Source organism: Trypanosoma brucei, chromosome 10 (assembly GCF_000210295.1).
Source record: "Trypanosoma brucei gambiense DAL972 chromosome 10, complete sequence".
Lineage (NCBI taxonomy): Eukaryota > Euglenozoa > Kinetoplastea > Trypanosomatida > Trypanosomatidae > Trypanosoma > Trypanosoma brucei.
Window position 1 is genome coordinate 233304 of NC_026743.1, and position 20296 is coordinate 253599.

Here is a 20296-nt window from a genome sequence, read left to right on the forward strand (position 1 = left end):
GCGGTATGCGAGAGGTATTGCTTGGTGTTTTTGATGGCTACATGCCTCTGGAGAGGAATAAACTTACTTCAGAAACGAAAATAGGTGGTTCCCCGACATATCGACCTTCACTTTCTGAATCTCAACTGATGACAATACGCGAGTGGACCACTTGTGGTGTATGTGGGCGTCACATGTTCCTCGTCCTCCAGGCGTTCAGCCCTTTGCCTCAATCTTCTGCTGGACATCACCGAATGATATACGTGTTTTGTTGTAACTCTGATGCATGCTCTCGTCAGCCTTCAAGCAGTTGGTGCGCGTTCACTCTACAGGCGGAGAACATGGATGAAGAGGCGCTCGACGATATCCAGTCGGAGGAAGCTGAGCGCTCGGATCCTGTTATGGCATCGGAGTTACCCCCCAGTACATTTCCTCCGTGCTATGTGGCTATTGATAGCGAACCAAGAAAAGAAATTGTAGTCCCGACAGATCTTGAAGCAGAGATGATCCGTGCAGCCCAAGAGAACGCTAAGAACCCGGATATAACCGAAAATGACATAAAGGAATTGGAACAAACAATTGATCTAAAGGACAAACCTGCTGATTACGAATTTGATAAATTCCGGAGGAGGGTGGCGAGAGAGCCAAGTCAGGTTATCCGTTATTATGAACGGTTCCCCACGGAATCTTGTGGAGTTACCTTAGTGTCAGCAGTTGCGCCACCTCTCTTTATGCGACCGAGTAGGGTTAAGGAAATCATCCGGATACCACCGTGTAGAGATTGTGGGGCCGCTCTCATTCACGAACTGCAGATAATGCCAACTAGTGTGTACTATCTTCGTGTTCGAGACTATATAGCTTCGGGGTCACCGTCGGGAGACGAAGGTGTCGATTGGGGTACGGTAACGGTCTTCGTCTGTTCAAAGGATTGCTCGAAAGACCGCTCTGGGTCATCACTCCGAAAAGAATTTGTTTTTGTCGAAAAAGCTCCCGAACAACAAGACGAACTCGAAAATTTGGACGGTCGAGTGGATTTGCGCACCTTTATGACAGGAAGGACGTAGAAAGGGGGGACAAATTCATTTTTCTTTTTTTTTTTTGTGTGTGTGTCCATGTGTGACTGCTTATCCACTCTCATTGACACGGGTTGTAAGGAAAGCAGCTCAGGCCTTCAGAGGGGGTAAATCGGCGCTACCGTTTCACCGACCTTTGGTACCTCATTACAGAGAAAATTAATTTTGGAGTCAGCCTTCTTTTTCCTCACCGTACTCCTTTTGAATTTGGTTACTGCTGCAACCCACACACGCTCGTATGAATCACCGCTGTCTATTAGTATTCTCAGGTCAATCTTTTTTTTCTCTTTTTTCTTTTCGTCGACTACCAGTGGATGGCTTCCCACAGTAGAGGATGTACGGAAGCCACTCCACTTAGCGCAGTAGTTGAAGGAAGGGACTTGCGCTCGCGAAGGAGCCATACGAACCTTCGGGGCTCGAGCATGACATCCATTTCGGAGGCCAGTCGCTCATGTCTTTGTACCAGTAGCCGCAACGATGCTGGAGAAAGGACGTTCAGAGCTCGTAGTGTGACTGAACCAACAAATTTGAGGCCTCATTCACTCCGAAGGGGAACTTCGGTGACTATTTATGAAGACAGTTGTGTTAGGCGTGCCGCTATTATAAGACGCTTAGAAAGGATGCGGCCAGAAAGGAAACTTTCCAGCGCAGCATCAGAACCCGTTTACACGAATGGTGCTAGGTCATCGGTGTTAACATGTACACGACATGGGGATTCGAAGGAGCACCCTCCAGTACGGCCAAAAAGTGCGAGTTGTTCGGTTAGACAGTCCCAAAGATGCTCTAGCGTTACAGGCACATGTGCCAGTGCGCGTAGTGATGCGGAAAAATACACACGCAAAGGGAGATTGTCAACACCACCGTTCCAAGCTGGACTTCCGCGTGCGGAGCAGGCTAAACCAGAACGTAATTCGTTCTCCTTCGCTCCTGGTAGAGCGGAAAGGAGTAGGTGTCGTGTCAGGGAGAGATGCGAGCAGTGGTTTACCGGAGGCGAGCATCTGAACGCGGCGCTGATATCCCTTTTTGTCGCCTGCGGGGCTTCTGAACAAGGGGGCTTGGGATTAACGCTGTTTATGAAAGACTTTAGTCAGACTTGCGAGACTCATCAGCCTGTATTACCCCCAAAACGTATTGTTTTGAACGCCATATCTTCGATGAAGTCCGTCTGCATCATTCAACCGAGCACTGACAAACCGGGGGGAATCAACTTTTGTCTTGCTCTTCCGGATTTTTTTGCTTTGTTGACGAAGGAGCTACGAGGTTTCACATCGGCGAAAGTACAGGGGAGCTTCCCACCAACACGTGAGCCCCCTGCAGTCTGTATCGTCCTAGCTGCGTTGGTTCCAGAGGCATTGGAGAGGGTTTTTAATGCCGAAGTCGTTGAACACTTTCGTAATCCTTTAACTATTGCTTATGCGTTGGAGAAACTGGAATCCCAATACGAGAATCAAGTATCGACAGTCTCGGATGCAGTCCGTGACAAAGCTTCGATCACAATCTCTTCGTTGCCGCAAGAGCGAGTGCAACACAGAAGAGATGTGGGACGTTCAGCTTGCGTCTCCGGGTCGCCTTCCCCCGTGGGTGGAGAAAGATCTTACCCTTCTATTAGTGAGATTACGTTTAGCGGCGATAAAAGCCTTGCCGAAGCACCTTACACTGGGACCAATTCTACATTGTCGGAAGTGGGACGCAAAGCTCAACCTGTTCCCCGTTATATGAAACCGAGGCTTCTTGACGAAATTTCGACCTCGATAATTGCAAGGGCTAAGGCGAGGAAGTTGATGGATAGGTTGCGCAAGAGCGCCATTCCAATAAACCGCCATGTTTGCTTTGCACGTATTTTCTATTCCCAGCAAGCGAAAGCTGGTGTGGTGAGTGCCAATGATGACTGTTGCTTAGCTTTCACTGACAGTGATGATAGTGACAGCGAGGCGCTTGTGCAACTGCAACCCGATCCTCCACAGGGGCGATTGCGACCGACGAATATCCTTAAGTGGCCGTTGTACGACGAGTATGCGAGGGGGTTTTCCGGCATAAACAAACACCGCAAACCTCGAAGGGGGTTGTTTGAGGAGCAGCAAGGTCAATTCGCGCACCTGAAGGTTTGTAGCGACCCACCAATTTCTCAACCGTGTTCTGTCGCCATGTCGAGCAGCCGCACGTTCGAAATTCCGGAGTCGTTGTCATGTTTCTCCTTGAGCACATCTTTGTCAACTAGTTCGGAGCTCACAGCAAACGATTCATCTCCATTAGTTGCGACCATGACAACGTACCAGCGTCGGATGTCGAAGCTCCTTGACCGGTGCAGTTCGCAGTCAGAGTTCTCGCTGGCTGATCTCTCTGCTGTTCGTTTCGGTATGTACGGTGCAACAAGAAGGAGGCTATACTCCGCTTCAACCGGCGGTACTGCCGCAGGCGTGAATGATAAGAAGACAACGAGAGGTAAGAGTCGGACCCGGAAGAAATAATATACTCACTTGTGTGTTCGTTGTTTGGGAGCATCCCCGCGGGTCATGGTCATAGCGCGTATCTCTTCAGTATGGTGGTTGCCTCCTGCACCACGAGTGAGGCGAAGATATACACGCATATATATATATATATATTTAGATACAAGTTAAACTGTATAGACTCGACGCGGGGTGAATCACAAAGTGTGATGAAGTACCTTGGTCATTTGGAGGGAATTGTGCACACACGGCCGTTTCGGTTAGGTGTGCATGTCGCAGTGCGTTAACTTGTCTCGTGCCGGCTACTAGGGGGTGTCGCATGGAATAAGTTTCTTATTTCATGCTCGAATAAAGCGTGAGCTATGTTATTCCCTTTGTGCTAGCTATCGCTGGTGCCGATTCGTTAGAGGGTTCGTTTTTGCTCGCTACCCTCGAACACGTAGATTTTGGCACTTGTGCCGGTGGGAAAACGGGAGTGAAGGTCTGCAGCGACATGCCAGATCTGGCGTTGCACATCAAATTGCGTTAATTGTGGTTTGTTATCCCTATTTTTTCCCCCCTTGTATTGTACCGTTAAAAAATTAGCTTGATTCTTATCCCCGAATTGCCAGAGTACCTCCCCCCGTTGCTTCCATCTTCTACATATATATATATATATATATATTCCTTTGTGGCGGTTTAATATCTTTACACCACCGCACATATACCTCTGCTCCCTACAAAAAGAAATTGCCTGCTGTCGAGGGAAAAAGCGGTAAAAAGTACTACACCGAAAATGGCATGGGAATGAGGTTTTAGTTAGATGGATTAAGCGGTAAAAAACGGTGGTTGGTTGTGACAACGACTATATGACGTCCTTGTTGCAAGACGTGGATATGGGAAAGCATTCAGGGAGGGGGGAGTGTGTCGAAGAGCCTGTGGTTTGTTGTTGCCTTGGGTGTTGTTTACGTTACCCCTTTTCCCTATGCATTTGCCAAACGTTATACAACCCTTCGCATACGGTAGACATAAGGAAGACCGACGGTGATTGTAGTTTATTGTCATGCCCCTGACCTGTCTTGGGCCCAGCAAAGTTGTCCCTGGGGCTACAGGCGTCTTCCTCACTTGCGCTCTTAAAAAGTTCACTCCGGTGGAAATAGCGCCAACGGTTGGAGCTACTTCTCCTCCGTACCTGTGTAATCTTATTAGTGCACCCAGACGCACGATATCACTGAGGCGGTTTCTTGCCCTGCGACACCAGTTTAGCAGTGGGATGTGCTTCAATATCGCCACGTTGCGTGGTTGGTATTTACTCGCACCCAGCACTCACGCACCGCTCTCTGATCCTTCCGGACTGAGGGCATGGATGCAGCGGCACCACCATCGCTACACTCACGTGTGTTCTACGGGGAATGGTTCCGGTTCTTTGGGTCTGCGATATGGGGGTGAAGAACAGGGCGTTTTCACTGCTTCTGGCGGCGACTGTAATCCTGCTGACTTTGAAGATGAAGAAGACGAAACTGTTGTGGAAGACAAAGGGGATGCAATGCAGTCTTCTGCAGCCGCATCTCCTGGTCGCAGTACTTCAGCGGGGGCTGTGTCACCGCTCTGCATCCAAGAAGAGCATTTATTTGAGATTAATGACGGAATACTTTGGGAAATGCCTCCAAATGATGACTTGGCGAGCCCTACTTACTGGAGAAGGCACAGGGAACGTATGCAGGTGTACGAGGATACGAGCGTAGGCGTTGAGCAAGCGGAGTTGATTGGGTCTGATGCCACTGGCGGGAGTTCCCATGAATCAGTTGTTGCCGTAGAGAAAGAACAGTACACGGGACAGTTGAGACTGGTCCGCGCCCTGACACGCAAGGCTAACGTCCGCCTCACTGTTGACGATAACACACAACTCTTGGTTCTGATGCCTGTCGTTGATCTTAAGGAGGGCGATGAGCTGTTACTTCATTACGGCCGCGAGTGGTGGTCTCATAGACTCCTTTCTACGTTATTTATGTCTGTGCAGGACAAAGAGATATCTGACGTTCGGTGGGTCGAGTCACTATTTGCGAAACCTACAGATGTCCATAGGCCGTTCCCTTTGCTTTGTCGGGCATTCGCAGGGAAGAGGAAGAGGAGGTTGGTGGGACGTGAGAGGGACGCTGGGAGAGAGGGGAGAACATCGACTGAATGCAGCAATTCCGAAGGAACAGGGAATGATGCCAAGGTGGTCTTGTACAATATCGCAACCAAGAAGAAGGCGACGGACTCAGAGGCACTTATTTTTGCCGTACGGAGAAGTTGTGTTGATAGGAATTTTTTCACAAGTCTGGTTGGGGGGAGTGAACGAGGTGCGTTTAATGCTTCTCGCTGCGATGATGAAGTTCCCATCAGCCGCGTGCGGCGTGTTCTTTTGCAATCACTACGCGAGGGTGGAGGAACGGTGGGTGAGGGACCGGCCAAAGATTCGTTAGACGAAGGCGAAACCCAGGATGACGCATCCTTTTGTTTTTAAAGGGAAATGTGTAACGGGAAACGTGAGGTTACTTGCTTCGTACGCGGCGTACGTGGCCAGTTGTCAATTCATGATTGTTTAGCACAGTGTCATATTCTTTTGATCTATGACACTTTAAGTGTATGGGGTGCATGGCGCGTATCTGTTGCCCCTAACGGCTACTTAAGATTTTTAAACTCTTCACTTCATTGGCTGTGGTGGATTCTAAAACTGTGTATCCTCACCATCGTTTCGTTCGCTTGTTTCATACATGTTTTCCCCTTGTTTATCGGGGAGTTTTAGTTGCGTGTTACTCTCCGGGCACTGAAAGGGAGCGTACACGCCCATACACACACAAAGCAAGCAACGCAAAAAGGGGTACAAGTGAAAAAGGAATAGAAATAATTTAGAACCTGTTAAAAAGCAAAAGTACTGTGGTAGCTGAAGCGCATATATACCAAGGGGTTACTTTTGCCCACAGGAAGGGGTAAGGGAAGGAATCTTAAAACATCTGTTGTGGTTAACTCTTGCTACTGTCTACCATGCAGGTAAAACACTACAAGACGCTCATGGCGTGCCAGCAGGGGATCGCCCGGACGCAAGCTATCTGCTGGTCGCCTAATAATAAGCGTCTCGCTGTTGCTGACAACAATCGTGTCGTCAATTTGTATGATGAACATGGGGAACGTCGGGATAAATTTCCCACAAAGGCTGCCGATGGTAAGAATGGAAAAGCCTTTGTTATTGAAGGAATGGCGTTCTCACCTGACAGCTCCAAAATCGCCATTGGGCAATCTGATGGGATCGTTGCTATCTACCGGGTGGGCATTGAGTGGGGTGAGAAGAAGGCCATCTGCAGTAAGTTCCCACAGAACAGTCCGGTGACCTGCCTGTGTTGGCCAGAGACCTCACAGGGCGTGGAGCTTGTTGTCTTCGGAACTCTAGATGGAAAGGTGAAGGTTGGCATCTTAAAGGCAAACAAATCTCAGGCTCTTTACGCTCATGAACATGCGGTTGTGTCGATTGCGAGCAGCCCTGACGGAAATAAGGTAATTTCGGGTCATCTCGACGGTGCTGTTTATCAATACACCTTTGAGTCCGAGGATGCGGGCGGAGGCTCAGGGTCAAAGAAGCTCTTCAATCACGGACATCCCCCGTATGTCTTGTTATGGGGAGAGAATATCTGTGCTGCAGGCCAGAACTCTTTTGTTACTTTTTACGATCGTAGTGGTCAAAAAGTGCAAAGCTTTGACTACAAGGCGGAGGACGAGGGAGAATTTACTGTCGGCAGCTTTAATCCCAGCGGTCACGCGATTGTCCTGGCCAGTCGCGAGCAGTTGCGACTCTTTGACTTTAATCTGCGGTCTCGCAAGTGGGAAGAAGGTGCAGTGATACGTGTGCCCAACTCATGCAGTTTCTCTGCTATATCATGGAAGTACGATGGAAGTCGTTTTGTGACAGGGTCTTTGGCTGGAGCAGTTGATATGTTTGACGTATGTCTCAAGCGCTATCGCCTCCGTGGTGCTTTTGAATTCACATATGTTAGTCATAACCAGGTCATCGTGAAGCGGCTGGCCACAGGGACGCGCATCGTACTTCGCTCCAGCCTTGGGTATGAAGTACAGTGTGTAAATGTTCACCAGGATCGATATCTAGTGGCTCATACCTCCACGACCCTTCTTGTTGGTGACCTCATTTCGTGCAAACTCTCAGAGGTTCCGTGGCAGCTGTCCGGACGCGAAAAATTTGTATTTGACAACCCACAAGTTTGTATGGTCTTTGCTGCAGGTGAGTTATGCTTGATCGAATATGGTAAGAACGAGATCCTTGGTACATGCCGCACGGAAGAAAGAAATGCACATCGAATTTCGGTTCGGGTGCATGACCCATCTATCACCAGCGAAGGTGAAGGACAACAAGGTCGTAAATTCATTGCTTACCTCATCGACAGACAAACAGCGCAAATCGATGACCTGTCCAGTGGCACTGCGGTTGCACGGCTTTCCCACCAATGCCGCATCGACTGGCTTGAGCTCAATTACCGCGCTAACAAACTATTGTTCCGCGATAAACAGCACCAGTTGTTCCTGTACGACCTGGAAGAACAAAATCGCACAACGCTGTTGAACTATTGCACTTATGTGCAGTGGGTACCTGGAAGCGATGTGGTAGTCGCACAGAATCGTGTGGAACTGTGCGTCTGGTACAGTATCAACTCTCCGGACCGCGTGGCTGTCGTCCCTATTAAGGGCGAAGTGGAGGGTATCGAGCGCGGAAATGGCAAGACGGAAGTGATTGTTGATGAAGGCGTCAACACAGTTGCATATGGTCTCGACGAGGCACTCATTGAGTTTGGGACCGCGATGGAGGATCACGATTACATCAAGGCATGTGACTTGCTTGATCAAATTGCGCTCACTCCCGAAACGGAAGCAATGTGGGCTAACCTTGCTTCACTTGCACTGCAGGAATTGAAACTTCCCATTGCCCAGCGCTGTTACGCTGCATTAGGAGACATGGCGAAGGTTAATTCCCTGAATCAAATCAATGAACTAGCGGTGTCTGAAGCACGGTCTAGTGGAGGGGCGACGGATGGATATGACCATTACGCTGTGCGCGCCGAGCTGTCGATGCTGAACAAGGACTACAAACAAGCTGAGCAACTCTACCTTGAGAATGCTAAGATCGAAGATGCTATGGCAATGTGGGAGGAGCTGAACCGGTTTGATGAAAGTATCAGCATTGCAGAGGCCCGCGGCTGGCCAGACCTCGCTAATAAGCGTACCCGCTATTACAATTGGCTCGTGGAAACTGGTCAGTTTGAAAAGGCTGGTGAGCAGAAGGAACGTGAGGGTAAGCATAACGATGCTATCAACTTATACTTGCGCGGCGGTACCCCGGCCCGAGCGGCTAACGTCATATCTGCGAATAACATGAAACCAGAGTCGCAGTTACTGGAGGCCATCGCGGCCTCCTTGTTTAAGGCTCAAGTGTTTGAAAAGGCCGGCGATTTCTTTGAGAAACTCAAGATGAACGACCGCGCTATTCAAGCATACAAAAAGGGACATGTCTACAGTCGTGCTGTGGAGTTTGCTAAGCGCGCTGTTCCTGATCGAGTGGTTGCACTAGAAGAGGAGTGGGGTGATTACCTTGTCTCACAGAAGCACGTAGATCAAGCAATAAACCACTACATCGAAGCGAAAAAATACGACAAAGCAGTGAAGGCGGCCATTGACTCAAGGCAGTGGAGTAAGGCCGCGCACATTCTTGAGAGCCAAACGGTGGGTAGCGACAACGATGAGACCGTCAAAGGTTTCTATAAGAATATAGCCCGCCACTACGAAGAATTGCATCAATATGGCGAAGCCGAGAAATTCTACATCAAGGCTAATGCGATCAACGAGGCGGTGGACATGTACAGCCGTGCAGGAATGGCCGACCACATGTATCGTGTGGCACAACGGCACCTCTCGCAGCAGCAGTTGGTCGCACTCTTTGTTGACCAAGCTAAGCGTTTGGAAACTAAGGGTGATTACGCCGGTGCAGAGCGCATCTACGTGAAGGTGAACGAACCGGATCAGGCCATTGTTATGTACAAGAAGGCGCGCGATTACACAAATATGATTCGCCTCGTTCAGGCGTACCGCCCCGATTTTCTGTCGAAGACGCACCTTTCGCTGGCCGCTCAATTCGAGAAGGAGAGTAACTACAAGATGGCTGAAACACATTATGTGGCCGGTAAAGACTGGGGTCGGGCAGTTAATATGTACCGAGATCATGAGATGTGGGAGGATGCTGTTCGTGTAGCGAAGGTGCACGGTGGAGCAAACGCGGCGAAGCAAGTGGTTCTCTCTCGTGCCATGGTTGTGGAAGCAGAGGACGGCGTACGGCTACTCATGAAGTTTTCATTTGTTAACCCAGGTATAGAGGCCGCACTGGAGGCACAAAAGTTCGACCTGGCACTGCAATGGGCTCAACTGGCACAACCTGCTAAATTGCCTTATGTGTACCTCAAATATGCTATGTACTACGAGGATCAGGGTGACTTCCGCATGGCCGAAGAGGCGTTTTTGAAGTCTGGAAAGCCGCGCGAGGCCATTGATATGTACCTGCACCAGCACGAGTTCGAAAATGCGATGAGAGTGGCGGAAGGCTACGACCAGACAGCCATTCCTTCCATTCTTCAGGCTCAGGGACGGGCATGCTTTCAGAAAAGTAACTACCGTGAAGCGGAAAGCTTTTTCATTCGTGCGAATGCCCCCGAGCCGCTGTTGAAGCTATACATGGAGAATCGTATGTATACGGATGCCCAGCGTGTGGCGAAGGAATACTATCCAGACATGCTGGGTGAGATTGCAAAGCGTATTGCACTGCAGTCAAGTGATCCCCAGAAGGCTGGCGCAGTCTTGGAGGAGCATGGTGAGTATCAAATGGCAGTCGAAACGTACCTCGGTGCTACGGCAGAGCAGGTGCAAAATCCCAACGTTCTGGCCAATCTTTGGGTGAGGGCTGTGAAGGTGGCCCAGAAACATGACCGTAATATGCTCAAGAATGTCTTGCGCGTCGCCACTGGTAAGTTGAAGGAAGCGCAGAGATATGTGGAGGCAGGTAAGTGTCTGGAGGACTGCGAGGATTACAAGGGCGCAATTAACATGTACGTGGAAGGTAAAAAGTTTGACCTCGCGGAGTACCTGGCCAAACATATTAGCCCTGAACTTGAAGATTATGTCAAACGTGCCATAGTACAGAACAGTATTGAAGGTGGCGGCATGAAGGATGCCAAAATGGTTGAGGAGATCGATCCTGAGGCTGCATTCAAGGCATACATTGCGAATAATGATTGGGAGAATGCTCTTCGCATGGCAAAGCAGCGGCCACCCGAAGAAATGAAATATGTGGCTGGCCTGAAGATGAAGTATCATGCGAACAAGGGTGAGCTAGGTGCTGCGCTTGGGGTAGTGGAGGAGCTTCCGCTTGACCCAGGTGACTTCCGCTTTTACGAGACATGGCTCGAGATGGCGGATCGTATACTGGCACAGCTGCCTCTGCGGCCTGACAGTGATTTGAAACTTGAGCGATTTCACACATGTTTCTCCGATGTCGTGGAAAGCATGTCGAGATCGGGGCAAAAGCAAGAGGATGTCGCCAAAGCAAACGCCTTCGCACATATCATACACATCTACTACATGTCCGCGCGCATGCGGGAGCTTTCGCTTGACGACTATGCCCTTAAACTGATGCTTGGTCTCCCTCGGTGGATTCCTCACATCGCACCCGAGAAGGCGTTCTATGACGCCGGGATGGCAGCAAGGAATTCCGGCCAAGATGCCATCGCCTTCTTGTATCTCAATCGTTTCCTTGATATCTCCGAAAAAATTGAGGATGGTGCGGTTGATAGTAGCGCCATAGACAACGGCGACTTCGACTGCACAGATTTCCCGAAGAAGTATCCAATGCCGAAAAGTTCCAGTGTGGAGAAGACATCGGAAGAAGAGGTCAATAGATGGGTTCTTGCCATCTCCATCGACAATAGTTTAGATCCCCATCTTCCTACAGTAACAGATCCGCAGGGCCAAGTGGAAATGTTTGAGGGTTCTTTGCAGTCGCCAGCTGGGGTCACTTACCCCGAATGCGCCGTCACGGGGTATCCGATTGTTGGCGGTGGTGTCGTCAAGTGCCGCAACTGCCAACGACCAGCCAACCAGGATGACTGGACCCGGTACATAACTCTGGCTAAAGCTTGCCCGTGGTGCGGTGCGGCTGATTCTCCCGTCTTCGGGATTTAGGGGTTCCATGTTTGCAGTAGCTAAACCACGCCTGCCAATCACGTATATGAGCGTAGAGAGAGAGAGAGTTCAAGGGAAGAGAAAACCACGAAAACACCAACGACCGAAATAGCAAAGAATATAGAGAAATTCCTATGTTATTATTGCTGACTGCTGCTCCTGTGGGTCGCAGCCCCCTTTCCTTCCTTAAACGGTGCTCCAAAAATTGAAAAAAAAAAGCAAGATTGATCCAACCGTATGCTTCACGGACGGGCATCCAAGTGCATGCACCAATATGTCTACAAACATATATATCTGCCTCTATACTTTTTAAAATTTTACTCTGCATATGTCTGCTTCATCATGCGAGTGCTTGTGCGAAACTGGGAGGCGTGAGTACTGAGTGGCCTTGTCGAAGTGAGATGTGCTTTGCCAAAAAAGATAAAAGGTGGGGGAGAATTCGAAAGAAGAATGGATATTTCCACACTTCGTGTTCCGTGCGGAGGGAGCGCGGCGTGTGTGGGGAGTATGAAGATGTAAATGCCTTTTAGAAGGAAGGAAGAAAAGGGACTTATATATTGTTGAATCTTCAAAATTCCCTGTTTAGGTTTGCCTTTTATTTGCACAATCTCAACTTGCTGTTTTTCGTCATTGCTCGCCGCTGTGTGCGTATGGGAATTACATCAATATAAAGAAAAGAAGGAATAGCTAAAGTCATCTTGCCCCTTCGCAGATGGACCCCAGCTTAGAAATGCAGGACAAGCGGAACGTTAACCCTTAGTAGGGCAAGATATCTAAAGTGCAGGAAATATATGGCAAGAATTTACATCTTGAGGCTGAGGTGTGAACAAAAAAAAAGAGAAAAAGTGGATAACTTTCAGAAATGCTGAATATTTTTGAGGAAGAGCAGAGTGTTTCCCCCCTTTCTTTGCACATGATAGCGTGGCTGTGGGGTGTGAGAAAAAATAGCGCAGTATCTCCGTGATTTGGTGATTTTTACTGCTTTTTATGTGATTGAAATCTTTTTTTTCTTGCTCCTGCTCTGTGTCTAGCGCATCCAGTGCGCTGATAAGCAGAGACACATCATTCATAGTAGGGAGTAACTGGAGACAAGTGGAAATTACCAAAATAGGTAGGGTTGGAGGGGAGAAGTGTGCTCCTAACCGTTTGTAGGGACGATAAAAGTAGGAAATAATATTAGTTATCACGACAGCAACATGGTGCGGTACGCCAAACGACCGTGGTACTCGCCACTTGGCTTTATGAGTCATTCCCCTCAGTCGTACGCCCCGCTCTTGATGGTTGTTGGTGTAACTGCGACTTTCCCGCTACGCTACAAAATTTCGGATTACTTTGAGCGGCAGCGGGATGGTCCTCACGTAGAGCTTCGAAGGAAGGCAGTGCTGTACTACAACGAGGTCGAACGCATGCATCGCAGACAGGCACTACAGAATCAGGCAAATGTTAAGGATGACGACTCCTCTCACCGTATATCGTCCACATTACAAGCGGAGGCGCTTCGCTTGGGCCACATGGATCAAGAATACAATTACTGGCACGCCCATCAGCGCGATGCCCTGCGCGCGGAAAAACTCCTAGCTGAGGTAAGAGAGTTGCAGGAGCGTTTGAACAGCGCTCAGATGGAACAATTAGCAGAAGCTTAGAAACAGCTGTACCCTCCCAACCTTTAACCGTTAGACTGCGTTGCTAGTAGGGCATTATTTTTTCTCCTGTCTTTTTTCCATATTCGTTTTCGTTGTTTGGGGCTCATCTGCCGTGGGTGGGAAATTTCTTTAACTTTTGCTCCTCCCAGGTGAGTACCGTGGAAACCGCGAGCGGGCAAGTTTGTGTGTGTGTGTGTATGTGTTCAGGGATGCGATGGTTTTCGTATGCCGAACGGGCGAGGAACGTATGAGCGGATGGCTTTTACATCTTTTTGCTTTCCCCCACTGTGACTCATCCCCTTCCCTCTCATAGTTATATGAGCACCACTTTCGGGAACTGTGTTACTTCTTTTTATTTTTTGTTGTTCCCGTGAAGTGTAATTTCCTCCCTTGAACGCCACACAGTTCTGGGCCTCCCGAAGCATAACAGACTCCTTTTAGCGCATTTGCCCGCCTACGTGGCTGACTTCAAGCTGGAGCAAGGAGACACACCATCCTGCACCAGCGGGAGCTGTGTAGTTTTAACGATCTAGTACTTTAATTAATATAGTGGCCGCTGTGTTTATTACAAGAAAGGTCTCGTAAACAATCAAGATGCTACCGATGGCCTCCAACCCAACTGCCGATTTAACAACAAGCCCAGAGGCTACTGCTTCACTGAATGCATGCTTGGACATACTAGCGCGCGTCAGAAAAGCTCAGGCAGACAGTGTATCGATTATTTCGGTTCTGCGCAACTGCGTAGTGGAGGGAGTTGGGTGCGGACCTGGTACCGCATGTAGTGGCGTGCAGCCTATGAAATCTCCAACTTCAGTTGAGACGATCAACCGTACTTTAGTTCGCTTACGTGTAACGGAGGTTAAGCTTTCGGCCCTTCAACCGGAGCTATGGGAGTCGGCAAAAACTGCTGTGGTTCAGGTTCGCGCTCTTTTGCAGAGTAGTTCGACAGTGCCCGCAGGTGCTGTTCGTTTCGGTGACATCAACATGAAACAACATGTTGACAAGTTTGATCGCATATCGAAAACACTAGAGCAATGCGGCAGCCTTGCTCAACTTCAAAGGGAGGCTGTTCAATCTCTCTATGCGCAGTTGCGTAAGCTGGCCGCACAGTCACCCGCCGGTGTGCCGCGCTGCGGCTACCCACCCTTTAATATTTTAGACGCCGTTCAAACGGGGAAAGCGATTCCATGTGTAGAGGTGCGGCAAACTGATGCGGGTGAGGAAGTTGTGAGGTTTGTGCAACAGTTAGAGGACCTGATGTTAAACAAGCAGCAGGTTTTTGATTACTTAGAAGCAGCACTGAGGGATGCCTACGGGCATTTTCCCACTTCCGTTCCCACTCTTGGTGGCCACTGCAGTCGTCAGTACGGGGATGGACTTAATATCTTTCCTTCGGATCAGTTTGTTTCCGTGTCGAGCGATAGTGCGGATGGGAATGACGCTGCCTCATGTACACAACCCGAGTTAGGATCCTGTGGTGGGACTCAGTGCGGCTCCAGTGAACATAGTGCCGCAGCAGGCTCTGGGGGAGGTGATGGGTGCTTCAATATCTACAGTGTTGTATCCACTGGGAGGCGTGATCAACATGCATCAAATGATCTTGACAGTTGCGCCACAGGAGAAAGTATGGAACAGCGTACTTCCACGGATATGAATAGAAACCGGTTGTGCTCACGGCGGCAAGAATATCCGAGTGGACAGGATGTAGACCATGTGATGGAAAATGCCTATCTCCGCTGCTTGTTGGAAGCAAAGGACCGTCTTATCACTGATCTTCAGAAAAGTATATTCGGCGCAGTCGACCCCTATATTTATAAGCGATCCGCTGGCACCATCACTGTCCCCCCTCCCCTTTCACCTCCTCATCAGTTCGGACCAGCAGCGCCCCCGGATGAAATACTGGTAGGTCGAAGTGGTGGCGACAGCTCAGGGGATGTTAATATCCGTGCTTGTGGTTTACCCCATACTATTGATGGCCAAGTTCTTCGCGATAAACTAGAGGAGGTAGTGGAAATTGGCTTCAACTTGCGCGCCGGTCTTATAGCACTAAGGGAGGAGGGACAGCGGTGGAGACATATTGCGCAAGGGTTTCAGGAAGAAAATGAACTGTGGCGGGAAGGGGGGACGATGGTCCGGAAGTTTCGCGGGACACAGGAACGACGCAGCGGCCTCTCAGGTCCTTCTATCGCTCACGAAGGTGGCCGGCGCGTCCTTACGAGTCGTGTGGAGGGAAAGGCAGAAGCAGGACTGGGGTCTCTTCCCCCTAAGTGCCCGAAGCGTTCAACCCTCAATGGAGTTGGCAAGAATTCTATTGGTGATGGCGCGAATGTCGTGAACCGCATGCCTCGAAGTGAGATCGTTACTTCCACATCAGCGGTTTCCGCCGTTGCAGACGGATCGCTGCCGGCAAGTGAACAGGCTGGTAACCCTCCATCCGTGTCTGTGACGGTGGGGAGCAAACCGTCTTGCGTGCGTGACAGTGGTGAGGGTGGGGGAGCACCACGGTCTGCAAAGGCTATGCTTGTTGTGGACAGTGTTGATGTGCGTAAGAAGATGCCGGCATCCGAGCGCGGCCCAACAAGCGGCCCCCTGCTGACACGACCACTGAAAGTTTCTGGAAATACAGTTGGAACTGGGCCCTGTCACTCTTCTCTCTCATCATTCGAACGGACGAATTCGGGGCGGGCCCCGCAGTTCCAACTACCCTCCTTAGAGGACACGCCAGGGGGCAGCCTGAGCATGGGTGGGGTTGCTGGTACGGGGGACGCCGCAACATACATTGAAAAAATACTTATAAGTGCCCAGAGTTGTTTGGTGAGTGTAGGCTGCTCGAATGGGGATGACATGAGCTCCCCGTACTCTAGAACTGATTCATTTGGTATTCCTCAATTTCATTGCAACTCGCCACAGGCCAGGCCCTCAACGCCGCCGTCCGAGACTACTTCCCCTGCTGGTTTGTACTGCGATTCTCCGCTGGAGGAGCCACTATTTAAAGAACCACGTCTTTCGGAAGGGGGTGATGGCATTGGAGTGAAGCCCGTTACAACTCTTAGTAATGGAGCTACCGCATGTGGCGTAACTGCCACCGTTGATACCGTTTGTAACTCAGACGATAATACGCTGGCGTTATCGTCGTTTTCACCACCAAGCTTGCTCTTGGAGTTTCCATCCGAGTCGGCTTTACCACCAATGGAGGATGTTGATTGTTCTTCGGGTACTGAAGGTGTGTTACCTCAGTCGACCGTTCACCAGTCAATGTTGCGAGAGCTGCGTTCCCAGTTGTTGCTTTTGCAGTCAAAGCACGCCGGTGTCCTTAGGCAGAGGAAAATTTTGCGCCAGAATAGAGAACAGGTGGCGGCGTTGTTGCAGCGTCCGGATATTTCTAATGTGAAAACCACCACAGACAGTTCTAGCCTCATTTCAGGTGATATGAGGTATCAGGTCGAGAAATTACTGACCCGACTGGATGCTGCACAGGAGAGCGTCTGCAAGCGTGAGGTGGAGCTTGAGAAGCGAGTAGAGGCAGTAAGACAGTATATATCATCGTTAAGGGAACGGAGCGTATCTTTCGTACAGGAGTTGCGTGCGAGCAGTTAAGCAGTCTAGGCGCCCTGAAGCAAAGAATGTGCGCGCCTGCTTTGGTACCAGATAACGAGAAGCTCAAACAGTTTTTTGCTTATTCTCCTTTAATTTACTTTCCCACAAAGTGGTGCCTTGTCAGCACTCTCCCCAATCTTTCCTTTAATTTTTCCTTTCATTATGTTTTTGCGTTTTTGTGATCTGTTTTTTTTTCACTTTTATATTCACATTTGTGTCCTTCTTTCTCTCCTTGCATACAGTCACCCATCAATCAAGCGGGAACTAGCACCGACGCAGATTTTGGGGCGCGATTAACAGTTCTCCAGATTACGTCTGCCCCGATATCAGGCCCTGATGCCCCGTGAGGTTGTTACAGTTCAAGTTGGCCAGTGCGGTAACCAGCTGGGACTTAAGTGGTGGGATGTGCTGTTGCAGGAACACAAAGCTAACCCACAGTTCACTGATGCTCGTGACGCACTATTTGATGTTAGTGGTAGCGCTCCCCTTGCAAGTGTCGGTGACAAGGCGTGCAGGGCCGGTTCTCTAAAAGCACGCTGTGTAGCTGTCGACATGGAGGAGGGTGTGTTACGGGCGATGCTCCGTGGTCCATTAGGGCATCTCTTTGATGCAACATTCTTTGTGTCGGATGTAAGTGGTGCCGGTAACAACTGGGCGGTGGGTCATATGGAGTACGGTGACAAGTACATTGACAGTATCACGGAGACTGTGCGGGGGCAGGTGGAGCGATGTGATAGTATACAATCCTTTTTAATAATGCATTCATTGAGCGGTGGAACTGGTGCGGGTCTTGGGACGCGTGTGCTTGGGATGCTAGAAGATGAGTTTCCTCACGTGTTTCGAATATGCCCCGTTGTGATGCCCTCAGCTATCGACGACGTGGTGACGGCCCCATACAACACTGCGTTTGCGGTCCGAGAGCTCATTGAGCACGCTGATGCTGTTCTGCCATTAGACAATGATGCACTTGCGCGGATGGCGGATTCGGCACTCGGACAAAAAACCATAGGGCAAGCGGCCGGTGAGCGTAAGGAACCGCAAACCACTTTGGGTGCATCAGCAGCGCGGGGTTACAGTGTCGCACAACCTACCCAAACCAAACTCCCCTACGACTCTATGAACGCACTTGTGGCACAGTTGCTCAGTAACTTAACGTGCGCCATGCGATTTCCCGGCCCACTAAATATGGATATCAACGAAATTACCACAAACCTAGTACCGTACCCGCGGCTGCTGTTTCTCACCTCCGCCATTGCCCCCCTAAGTGTGGCGCGCCACGCTGCCGCTTCTGCACCACGTTCTGTTGACACAATGATAGCAGCATGCCTCGACAAAAACCATCAGTTCGTTGACGTTTCTAACGGTTTATCCTCTGCGCTGACACATGAGGCGGGTACTTGCCTTGCCACAGCCATCGTAGCGCGAGGTCCGCAAATCACTGTGGGGGATCTTACGCGAAACATTCCCCGTATTCGTGAAAGGCAGAAGCTTGTGTACTGGAATGAGGACGGCTGCAAGACAGCCTTATGTAGCGTCAGCCCACTTGGTCATCGGAACTCGGTGCTGATGCTTGCAAACCACTGTTCAATCGCACAAAAACTACAGTCGGCACACGAACGATTTATGAGGCTTTACTCAGTGCGCTCGCATGTACATCACTACGAACCTTATCTTGAGCAAGCGTACTTTGATGATACATGTGATACGGTATTAACTGTCGTGGACGATTACAACTATCTTAACACTGTGCAAATGCCGGCGGATGTGCCACGTAGCATGCGTGATCTTGTTTACTTTTGATTGCGTAAGCACAGTGTGGAGTAGTGTGCTTACGCAATCAAAAGTAAAGTAATGAATAAATAAAGAAGCCTATAGAAGACGTATAGAAAAGTATGCGCTAATGTGACTCGCGCCCACGCGGACGTTTGTATGCTAGGCAATGCCCAAGTTTAGTTTGGAGCGTTGAAGGAACTTACACAAACTGCCCTTTCCTTCGTTGTATAACGCCGGCCTGCAAGCGCATACAAAATTCCCCCAACGAAATTTATTTCCGTAACTAGCTATGGCTTCTTTCTCACTTCCTTCTTTGAAACACTTTCCCTTTTCATCCGATAACCACACATTACTGCGCACCCTGCGGTTTTGTGAAGAGGTTTTTAGTGGACTTCAATCAGACACTTCCATTAAAAAAAGAAAAAAAGAAAGAGCGACACGGAAGGTGCATAGGAGAAGTGGAGCATTTACCGAAATTACCAGATGCAACCTTACGGGATGTCAACTAGCAGGACGAACAGGCGACCATTGGTCGCTTCCCGTGGTGGTCCAAATGCCCCCCAACGCAATTATGCGATGGTCACTGGTCCCGTTGACCCTAGCACATCACTTATTCGCTATGAGCTCCCATTTTCACCAGCTGATCCAAAACGTTCCGTTAAGCTCCGCCGTCGTTTCGGCGAGCCCATAGAAGAGAGCGTGGTGGATCCCAACGTGCGTGTGGTGCTGGACTCTTTCATTCCCCCACGGGCTTGGTATGATGACGATGGGGTGTTGTGGGTTCAGCACGCGAGCCCGAAGCCCGCCTCCCGTACTGACACTGTCGAAACACACGAGAAACTGAGGCGTCGATTGCGGGAGACGGGTGCGAAGCGCACGGGCATCTGTCCTATTCGATCTCTTCTACTAGCCGAGTGTTTCCTCGAAGTGATACGACAGGTGACTGTCGAGTGCTGGGAACGTGGTTTAGTGCTCCTAAAGATTCACGCGGAAAGAGTGGCGGCGCAAACGGCACACCGCGAGTTGTTCGAGTCGCGCGTCGGGTATGCGTTTCGTTTGGCACTGAAGGGTGAGAAGGATACAAGCCGTGTCCAGCAGGATTTGGGGAAGTTGAAGAGACGCATGGAAGAACTTGCGGAGGAGGAAAAGACGCTGCGGCAGCAGTGTGACGAGGCATCGGCGAGGGGTGAGGAAGAAATGCTTATTGTGGGGAAACAGCACAGCGATGAGGTGGCAGCAATCAAGAAGGAAGGCATACTGAAGCGCAATCAGCTAGAGCACATGATTTCGATGCCTTCAGCTCCGTAAGTCTCCATACGTAAGTGAGCTTTGTCGCTTAGAGTATAATTCGTTCCTTCTCCGTCCTTTGGTGTGCTGGGGAAGTGTTTGAGTCCCCTGTTAGATGCGACGAGGAGCCAAACAAATTTGGCTGGTGTTCGGTAGGACGCCGTTTTATGTATACTACTTGATGGGAAAGGAAGCTAGGGAGAACGGAAAGTCAAGCCGACGGATCAGTTTTGGCGGGGGAGGG

At 49.9% G+C, this 20296-nt stretch overlaps 8 protein-coding genes across 8 annotated transcripts; all 8 read left to right on the forward strand.

The window, feature by feature from the left end:
* Positions 1-5: 5 nt before the first annotated feature.
* TbgDal_X1180 (hypothetical protein, conserved) lies at positions 6-1043 on the forward strand (the record flags this gene model as incomplete). Its single annotated transcript, XM_011779001.1, has 1 exon — positions 6-1043. One exon carries the CDS (start codon positions 6-8, stop codon positions 1041-1043), a length of 1038 nt encoding a protein of 345 aa, XP_011777303.1.
* Positions 1044-1366: 323 nt separating this feature from the next.
* On the forward strand, positions 1367-3520 carry TbgDal_X1190 (hypothetical protein, conserved; the record flags this gene model as incomplete). Its single annotated transcript, XM_011779002.1, has 1 exon — positions 1367-3520. One exon carries the CDS (start codon positions 1367-1369, stop codon positions 3518-3520), a length of 2154 nt encoding a protein of 717 aa, XP_011777304.1.
* Positions 3521-4541: 1021 nt separating this feature from the next.
* On the forward strand, positions 4542-5987 carry TbgDal_X1200 (hypothetical protein, conserved; the record flags this gene model as incomplete). The annotated part of the gene is made up of 1 exon (XM_011779003.1): positions 4542-5987. The coding sequence occupies one exon, from the start codon at positions 4542-4544 to the stop codon at positions 5985-5987; it is 1446 nt and encodes a 481-aa protein (XP_011777305.1).
* A 521-nt stretch (positions 5988-6508) lies between these two features.
* TbgDal_X1210 (hypothetical protein, conserved) lies at positions 6509-11752 on the forward strand (the record flags this gene model as incomplete). The annotated part of the gene is made up of 1 exon (XM_011779004.1): positions 6509-11752. The coding sequence occupies one exon, from the start codon at positions 6509-6511 to the stop codon at positions 11750-11752; it is 5244 nt and encodes a 1747-aa protein (XP_011777306.1).
* Positions 11753-12948: 1196 nt separating this feature from the next.
* On the forward strand, positions 12949-13395 carry TbgDal_X1220 (hypothetical protein, conserved; the record flags this gene model as incomplete). Its single annotated transcript, XM_011779005.1, has 1 exon — positions 12949-13395. One exon carries the CDS (start codon positions 12949-12951, stop codon positions 13393-13395), a length of 447 nt encoding a protein of 148 aa, XP_011777307.1.
* Positions 13396-13989: 594 nt separating this feature from the next.
* Positions 13990-16992, forward strand: TbgDal_X1230 (hypothetical protein, conserved; the record flags this gene model as incomplete). Its single annotated transcript, XM_011779006.1, has 1 exon — positions 13990-16992. The coding sequence occupies one exon, from the start codon at positions 13990-13992 to the stop codon at positions 16990-16992; it is 3003 nt and encodes a 1000-aa protein (XP_011777308.1).
* Positions 16993-17328: 336 nt separating this feature from the next.
* Positions 17329-18792, forward strand: TbgDal_X1240 (epsilon tubulin; the record flags this gene model as incomplete). The annotated part of the gene is made up of 1 exon (XM_011779007.1): positions 17329-18792. One exon carries the CDS (start codon positions 17329-17331, stop codon positions 18790-18792), a length of 1464 nt encoding a protein of 487 aa, XP_011777309.1.
* A 456-nt stretch (positions 18793-19248) lies between these two features.
* Positions 19249-20073, forward strand: TbgDal_X1250 (dynein arm light chain, axonemal, putative; the record flags this gene model as incomplete). The annotated part of the gene is made up of 1 exon (XM_011779008.1): positions 19249-20073. The coding sequence occupies one exon, from the start codon at positions 19249-19251 to the stop codon at positions 20071-20073; it is 825 nt and encodes a 274-aa protein (XP_011777310.1).
* Positions 20074-20296: the final 223 nt, after the last annotated feature.